The sequence below is a fragment of the Plecotus auritus genome (genome assembly GCF_963455305.1).
Source record: "Plecotus auritus genome assembly, chromosome: 8".
NCBI lineage: Eukaryota > Metazoa > Chordata > Mammalia > Chiroptera > Vespertilionidae > Plecotus > Plecotus auritus.
The window spans coordinates 149,437,444-149,446,315 of NC_137782.1; the positions used below are offsets into that span (position 1 = coordinate 149,437,444).

At 36.4% G+C, this 8,872-nt stretch overlaps 1 protein-coding gene across 5 annotated transcripts in view; it reads left to right on the plus strand.

Annotated features, from left to right (window-relative positions):
* The window catches only part of CALM2 (calmodulin 2), a 91,645-nt gene extending 85,544 nt beyond the window's left edge, over nt 1-6,101 (plus strand). For all 5 annotated transcript variants that reach the window (XM_080685579.1, XM_080685576.1, XM_080685577.1 and 2 more), the window contains 4 exons: nt 3,956-4,099; nt 4,192-4,298; nt 4,599-4,734; nt 5,462-6,101. In XM_080685579.1, coding sequence (XP_080541705.1) covers nt 4,030-4,099; nt 4,192-4,298; nt 4,599-4,734; nt 5,462-5,490 — 342 coding nt within the window. In that variant the 5' untranslated portion in view covers nt 3,956-4,029 and the 3' untranslated portion in view covers nt 5,491-6,101. The remainder of the gene's footprint in view (nt 1-3,955; nt 4,100-4,191; nt 4,299-4,598; nt 4,735-5,461) is intronic.
* Nucleotides 6,102-8,872: the final 2,771 nt, after the last annotated feature.

The window sequence follows — 8,872 nt, forward strand, 5'->3', positions numbered from 1 at the left end:
TAAACCGTCATTGTACTTTCAGTCAAGGTCCATTGTAGGGATAAAACTTGGTTGATAAAATATATTAACTGCACTCAGTTTAAAACAATTACAGAGTGCCAACAAATGCCACATATATGATCTTTAAAGGGATTAAACTAAATACATAAAAGTTAGTAGGCATTTGATTTTTCTTTAGTTGTAATTGTTTATTGATAACCTATTTTAATAAAATTATAAACTTATGTAATATAAATAATTGGAAAAAGGTTCTGGGGTTGCTGATGAACACATAAAACGTAAATAATAAGTTTCCTGAAAATTTCAACTTAGGCATAAGTAGAATGGATTTAGAGGAAGGTCCTATCAATTGTGTTGAAGATCCTATTCTGTGTGACATTCAGGACCTGTTGTTTTCTTATTGTGTATTTAGTACTGGGTTTATATTTGAAGTCATTCCTGAGAATTACTGTTTAGAATGACATGCTTCTGTACATGAAGATTATGCTAGTTCTGAAGTAGAGGTGGTGAGCTATACAGGCAGGTGAATTTAAATGGTACTTTGAGTTTATTATTTCAAGGAATTTTTACAGGTATTTCTGGCTCTTTAAGAGTTATTAGATTTTAAAACTTATTGAAACTTAGAATACACACATACAAATTAACACAATGCATCTTCTAGAATTTGGCTTTATGTTAAATCATATCCTATATAATAAAACCCTAATATGCAAATGACTGAATGGCGGAAAGACTGGTCACTATGATATGCACTGACCACCAGGGGGCAGATGCTCAACGCAGGAGCTGCCCCTTGGTGGTCAGTGTGCTCCCACAGGGGGAGCACCGCTCATTCAGAAGCTGGGCTCACAACTGGGAAGCACAGCGGGGGTGGCAGGAGCCTCCCCAGCCTCTACGGTGCTAAGGACCCCTTGGGGGATGTCCGACTGCCAGCTTAGGCCCGCTCCCCCGAGGGATCCTGGACTGAGAGGGTGCAGGCTGGGCTGAGGGTCTACCTCCCCAATGCACGAATGTGCACTGGGCCTCTAGTAGTAAAATAATTATAGATACACAGTGTGAATTTCGCACATAATGGTGGTGTTAAATGGTGCTTGTAGCTGTTACAGTAGAGAATGTAGTGTAAACAAATAAAATTCTCCAAGTCCTTTAATTTTCTTGTAGCCTAAGTTATTAGGTGATAGATGCAATGTGTTCAAACCCTAATAATGATTTGCATATTTCTAGACTTTATTTCTATATCCTGTTTTTTAAAGAAAACCTTAGAAATGTTTTCATTAAATTCTGCTATTTTGGGGGTTTATTGATCTATTTTTGTCATTGGATTGATCTGTATTACTACTATATACTATTTTCATAACATCAATGAGTAATTTGGTATCAGATGATTTCCTCTGAAAACAAGTATGATTTAAACGAATGGAACTCTGTTACAATACAGCAAACTACAACTAGTCAGTGATATCTGATTTAAACTAAGCAATTCAAAGATTTTAAGCAGAATAAGCAGAAGCAAGTAACATGGTAATCAAAAAAGGCAAATAGGCTCTGGACAGTGGTTAGAGCGTTGGCTCAAGGACTAAAGGATCTCGGGTTCTATTCCTAGTCAAGGGCACATACCTGGGTTGCAGGTATAAAGAAACCAGGTAGGAGGCTATCATAATTGTCCAGGCAAAAGGTGATGGTGCCATTATTGGTTGTAGTGATGAAAAAATAATCTAGTAGTATTTAAATAGCAGAGTTCAACAGGACTTGTTGACAGATTTTAGGGGAAGAGTTTTCTTGCTTTAGGTCAGCCAGAGGAGATGTCTGTCCTGTAGGAAGTCAAGAAATAAAGGATATTGTATTATTGAGAGAGATGCATGTACTAAGACACGAAATTGTCATTATAAGTGGGCATAGATGAAATGGGCAATGAGAGAAGAAAGGATAAGAGAGTTGGTCACATCTACTTGTAAGAAACAAGGAGCCAAAAGCCTTTGGCATTGTAAGGTAGGATATAAATTAAAGTACTATTGTGGAGGCCAAGAGAAGTTTGAGGGTTTTTTTTTTTAGTGTAATTTTGGATACTGCAGGAAAATGAGATCATCATTCTCCTAACATTCATTAAGTACTTACTTGCCAGACATAGTTTTGAGTGCTTTACATGTAGTGATTATGTTCTTAAAATAGGGAATTAGGTACAGTTATCCCTATTTAACAAATAGGAGCAAGTTGAGGCAGAAAAAAGGTCTAGTAACTTAATTTGCTGGAGGTTACATTTCTAGTAAGTAACAGAGCTGGGATTTTTAACCCAGGGAGTTGAGTTCCAAAGTCTGATTTGAGTTTCTATGCTTTATGGCCTCACATACTGACACATACTTGCTGGATTAGGCACTTAAGTCATTCTTGGTGAACCTAGTATTTTCAGCTGATGAGCTGAAGCTGGAAGCAATTTTAATAGTCGATTGATAGAGAAGAAATGGATATGAGTAGTGGTGCCTTCCAGAATTTGGGGAGAGGTAAGGATAGGGACTTATTAAAAAAAAATATCTATCTATATATATATATCACACTAAGGTTTGAGTTTAGTTTTAGGTAAAGAGACATAAAGATAGATAAATTCATGGCAAAGTCAGTAGAATGGAAGAGATTATGATAAATGAAACTTGGAGGTATGTGGATTGGAGCAAGGATAGACAGGCAGGGGATAAATAGACTTGGGCTGTAAGAGGAGGCACACCATTTCTTAAATATGTATCAAGTATATATTTTCAAATGTTCTAGATATGTTGGGAGAGCATATGGCCCCTTGAACTTAGGGACTGCTTTTGTATTTGCTTGGAAAAGAAAATACCTTACTTGAAAAGTACTAGGTTTTGTTAGTTTATATATATGACCTCGCATTGTCAGACTTAATCTCTGCTTTAGTTTCTCTGTAAACTAAATGGTAAGCCAGGTATTGTGGACTGTCGCTCCAACAGTTTCCCATGTAATCTACTGGTGAAATAAAAGTAATGCAATTTTGTAAGATCTTAATTTTAGGCAATAATATATTTTACTCTTTTACAAGTTTGGGGTTATATAATCTAAAGAAAGGTCTAAAATATCTTTGTTCTCAATAATACAGCTAAACCTGGCTATTCATATCTTGATTATCCCATTAACATCAGTATAGACCAGTGGTCGGCAAATTGCGGCTCGCGAGCCACATGCGGCTCTTTGGCCCCTTGAGTATGGCTCTTCCACAAAATACCACGGCCTGCGCGAGTCTATTTTGAAGAAGTGGCGTTAGAAGAAGTTTAAGTTTAAAAAATTTGGCTCTCAAAAGAAATTTCTATCGTACTGTTGATATTTGACTCTGTTGACTAATGAGTTTGCCGACCACTGGTATAGACTATTTGGTGATAGACTCTTCTGTCTTCCAGAAAAAATAACTTAGCCCATTGGCATATTGTTCTGAAGTTTAAAGTTTGTTTTTAATTTAGTAGGTGATGAAATAGACTTAATCTTAATTTTTGAGGAGTATTATAAACATAATGCAAATAGTATAGTTGCTCTATAGAAATGTGTTTGGAACCAATTGTCTTTTATTTTTTGATTCTGAGTAAAGGTTAGATCTGTAATTTTGAATTGTGTTCCACAGAGCAGCTTTAACAGAAAATAGAGAAGCCAGTCATTTAGGGTTTTGATTCCTTTCCTTTTTAAACACAGAATAATAAGGGTCTAGATATTGCAGTTCCCTGTAAGATTTTAGATGAAAAAAATTTCCTAGTAGATCAATATGAGCATATACTGGTATGATTAGCTAAAGATGTTTAAAATGCCACAAGTGGCTGTCCCATCTAAAACTTCAGAAATCAAAATTCCATTTCAGGTGTTATCTTCATATATATCTTTAAGAGTTGATGAATATATTTCTTTTAGGAGGTTATTCTTTGTGTTGACCTGTACATTTGGATTGTGGTCTCTCAAACAGAATTCAAAGAAGCTTTTTCACTATTTGACAAGGATGGTGATGGAACTATAACAACAAAGGAATTGGGAACTGTAATGAGGTCTCTTGGGCAGAATCCCACAGAAGCAGAGTTACAGGACATGATAAATGAAGTGGATGCTGATGGTAAGTCTGTTTAATTTTTGGGTTTGGGGAGAGGGAAGTTGAAATGACATTTAAATTCTATTATAATGTGTCAACGAAACAAACCATTTCAGGTAATGGCACAATCGACTTCCCAGAATTTCTGACAATGATGGCAAGAAAAATGAAAGACACAGACAGTGAAGAAGAAATTCGAGAAGCATTCCGTGTGTTTGATAAGGTAGGTTTTCAGGGGCTGGATTTCTTAAATTTTAATTTGAGGATGAAATGAAGATAACAGTTCAGTATAAGCTCAGATTTCCTAGTAAATTGTATTGCATTAATCTTGTGGCAAAGCAGGTATCACTTGGTTTTGGAACTAAAACATAGTGCTTGGATCTCAGTGATGTTTATAGGTCAGTTGTTTGTAGATTCTTTTTAGTTTGGGTGGATTTCTAAAGTATGTTATTCTTCCTAATGTGAAATTTAGTAAACTTCAATTCCAACTCTATGATATTAAGTATTTTAATGACTTTTCTAGGATGGCAATGGCTATATTAGTGCAGCAGAGCTTCGCCATGTGATGACAAACCTTGGAGAGAAGTTAACAGATGAAGAGGTTGATGAAATGATCAGGGAAGCAGATATTGATGGTGATGGTCAAGTAAACTATGAAGGTAAGTCTCACTGTCACCATCTCATTCTCTGCTTTGACTTTACGTTTAGAGGTACTAGGTAATCTGATAGGTCAAAATTACTAACTTCTTTACCCTATGAAGATGTTAAAACTATATTTTCTAACCTTTTGCTATTTAGAATGTGTGTACAGACTAGGCAACACCTCCTGTTACCTGAGAACATTTTAGAGCTATTTATTAGGTCCTACCCCCCTATACCTGGGACCTGCAATTTAACAGGATTCCTGGTTGTTGATTTTATATGCACATTAAAGTTTGAGAACACTGTACTCTAAACTGTGCTAAAACAATTTTTGTATAATGTTTGTGGAACAATTAGAAAAGCTTCAAACTTAAGTTCAGGATCCTCAAAATGAAATTAAGGTGACTTTTCTTCATTGGATTCCCTTCCTCTACTTAACAGAGTTAGTCTGAAACTGTTTAGATATGCTTCAGATTAAGAAGTATCATTTGTAATACTAAATAAACTAAGCAAGAATACTTTTTATTTATAATAGCTATCTAAAGCATTAATTGGGTTTATTTGTTTAATAATTTTGGTTTATGAAGTTCCAGCTTTCGCAGTTAGTTAGCTTTCTTCAGTACTTTATAATTTTGAGGAAAGAAAGGGAAATAGAGATTGCTCAGTGATTGAGTAAATGTGATTGATTTTGTCGATCTTTTGCCATTGACTGGCTCAACTTTTTGTGTATTTCTTCTTTTTCAGAGTTTGTACAAATGATGACAGCAAAGTGAAGATATTGTACAGAATGTGTTAAATTTCTTGTACAAAATTGTTTATTTGCCTTTTCTTTGTTTGTAACTTATCTGTAAAAGGTTCCCCCTACTGTCAAAAAAAATATGCATGTATAGTAATTAGGACTTCATTCCTCCATGTTTTCTTCCCTTATCTTACTGTTCTTGTCCTGAAACCTTATTTTAGAAAATTGATCAAGTAACATGTTGCATGTGGCTTACTCTGGATATATCTAAGCCCTTCTGCACATCTAAACTTAGATGGAGTTGGTCAAATGAGGGAACATCTGGTTATGCCTTTTTTTAAGTAGTTTTCTTTAGGAACTGTCAGCATGTTGTTGTTGAAGTGTGGAGTTGTAACTCTGCGTGGACTATGGACAGTCAACAATATGTACTTAAAAGTTGCACTATTGCAAAACGGGTGTATTATCCAGGTACTCGTACACTATTTTTTTGTACTGCTGGTCCTGTACCAGAAACATTTTCTTTTATTGTTACTTGCTTTTTAAACTTTGTTTAGCCACTTAAAGAAAATCTGCTTATGGCACAATTTGCCTCAAATCCATTCCAAGTTGTATATTTGTTTTCCAATAAAAAAAAATTTTACCCAACTGTTGCTCTGAATCTGAGTCATTTAATTAACTTTGGATTGAATAATTTTGAGAATCAAATTATATTAAGAACACAATCTAAATCTGGGAGGGGGGTGTTGTCATGTTTTAACCTCTATTTCCTAATGTTTTACTCAATGTGTTTTTAAAATATATTTTATCAATTTCAGAGAGGAAAGGAAAGGGAGAGAGAGAGAGAAACATTAATGATGACAGAATAATTATTAGCTGCCTTGTGCACGTGCCCCACCGGGGACTGAGCCCACATCCTGGGCATGTACCCTAACTGGGAATTGAACTCTGCCCTCCTGGTTCATAGGTTCACACTCAACCACTGAGTCATGCCGGCCGGGCCCAAGGCTAATTTTAAACCTTATCTTAATCAAATCTTTACTATATTACCTGTTATTTATTAGCAGGGTTACGGTAATTGATAATTATTTTCTCAGTACTATCTGTTAGCATGTTTGCTCTCATAACAAAACCATCACTATTGTAGTTAAAATTGATCCTGGAATGTAATTTTAATTAAAGATCTGATGCATAGCAAAAGCTTGCCAAGCTCTACTTAGTGCTGCATCATCAAAGAAAAACGCTTGTTATCACTTTTAAACTTTTCCCAGTGGTATTATGTAATAAAATGTTTTCTTATGAGGACATTTGTTTATCCTATATGCTTAATCTATTTTATTGGTGAAGTCCTTGAAATCATTGACCCATTATGCTGTTTCTATTTTTGGTATACTCAAGCTATTTTCTCTTCTAGATGTTCCCTTGTGTGGGTTTCTGGACTTCTCTGTACCTTTCACCATATTATTTTAGTCTCTAGGGTACCAGTCCCTAGTCTGCTGAACAATTTTCTTGAAGAAAATGATTCACAGTGATGGACTTGATTAATCTTACATTTGTGAAAATTGATTTTTGCCTGCCTCTTGGCCTTACAATTCTTGATTTCAAACCTGGTGCCTGGTTGTTATTTTTCCCCCTTCTATAATTTTTAAGGTTATATTAAATGAATTTAGAATCCCATTATTTTAAGAAAAATGGAGTTCTCTAGTCTGTTGCTACTCAAGTTGCTCACAGGATCACCTGAAAGCTTCTTAGAAATGCAGAATCTTCTGCCTTGCCCCAGAATCTGAATTACTGTGTATTTTAACAAAATGCCCTGATGTTTGTATACATTAATTTTTTAAAAGCACTGCTGTAGTTTATCCTATTTATAGAGAGGAAAACTGGTCATTTATTCAGTAATTTAATCCTATATTCAAAGGCTCAGAAGATAAAACCTGTGTTTTAGATATGTTTAAAATTGGGAACAATTTATCACAATCCTCCAATAGAGATAGGCACAAGAATCCCTTTGGGCTACGAGGGATTAAGCCAAGGGACTTCTCAGAGAAGTTGACCTTTGAGAGGCTGTACCAGGCTGTCAAAGGAAGGCTAGCATATAGGAGACCTTAGAAGTGTGAAAATGGCATATTTGGGGTTTACAACTACAGCTGACCCTGGAACAACATGGGTTTGAACAGAGTGGGTCTACTTAACACTTTCCCCCCCTCCAAAATGTATAGCCTTCCATATCCCTGTGTTTCACATCCACCGATGCAGAGAGCCAGTTGTATGCATTGTTCTAAGCCATGTTATATATAAGGGCCATAAACATCTGAGGATTTTGGTATCCATGGGGGTTCCTGGAACCAATCCCCTATGGATACCAAGGGACTGTAGTTAAGGTTTTGGGGAGTCAAAAGTTACGCATGGATTTCCGGTGTTGAAGGGTCAACTCAATACATCAAAGCATGAGCTGCTGACGAGGGAAAGCACACAATTGTAAATTTTGTTTTTGTCCTAACGGTAATGATAGTCCATATTTACTGAAAACATTGTGCCAGACATGGTTCCAAACATTTCACTCAATCTTCATAATCACCTTGTGGGGAGGTACCAGTTTATCACCTTTATAGACAAGCACAAATTACAGCAAATGTAGGCAATGCTCACCCTAACCTTCAAGTTCTGGTAGAGAGGAAGGAGAGGGATTCAAGAGTGAGTGCAGCAATGACAAATGGAGGGCAAGTTCAGAGCTGAAAAATGCCCATTGTATTTGGCCATTGGATCATTGGTTAGTTTAGCAAGTGCAATTTTAATGAAAAGGTGTGTGTGTATGTCAGATTAAGATGATTTTAGGAAAATATGGGAGGTAAAAGAATGGAGTCTACTCTTGAAAGTTTGTAAAAGGGAGCAGAAACTTCATGGTTGTTTGGACAGTGGGGCACTGGAGTCAGACCTGGACTTGAACTCTGCCACTGCTGTATGATGCTGAGGACACTGTCCAACAAAGCCTCTCCTCATTCTTAAAGTGGGATTAATGCCTATTTCACAGGGTTGTTATGAGGATTAATTAAATTTATGTGAGGTACATGGAACACAGGTACTCCACCAAATGGAATTAAGGTTGAGGGGTGGGTTTGTTTTTAAAGATGAGAATGTTTATAGGTTGAGATGCTACATCAAAAGAGGTTGAAAGTGAAAGGGTCTATACTGGTAGGAAAGGGTGTGGTTTCTCAGTGAATCCTGTTGGGTCCAGTGCTTACACCACTCCCAAAGTTAGGCTAGAGAAGTGACACCTACAGAATTTCCATCTGGAGGAGCTTGGAAACAATCTCAGAAAGTGGGTGCTAATGCTGATTTTTGCTTTAAAGCTAGGTATGCCTATCAAGCATTCTGTCCCTTTTTCTGGAGGAATGGGAGTGGGGGGGATTTGCCAAAGG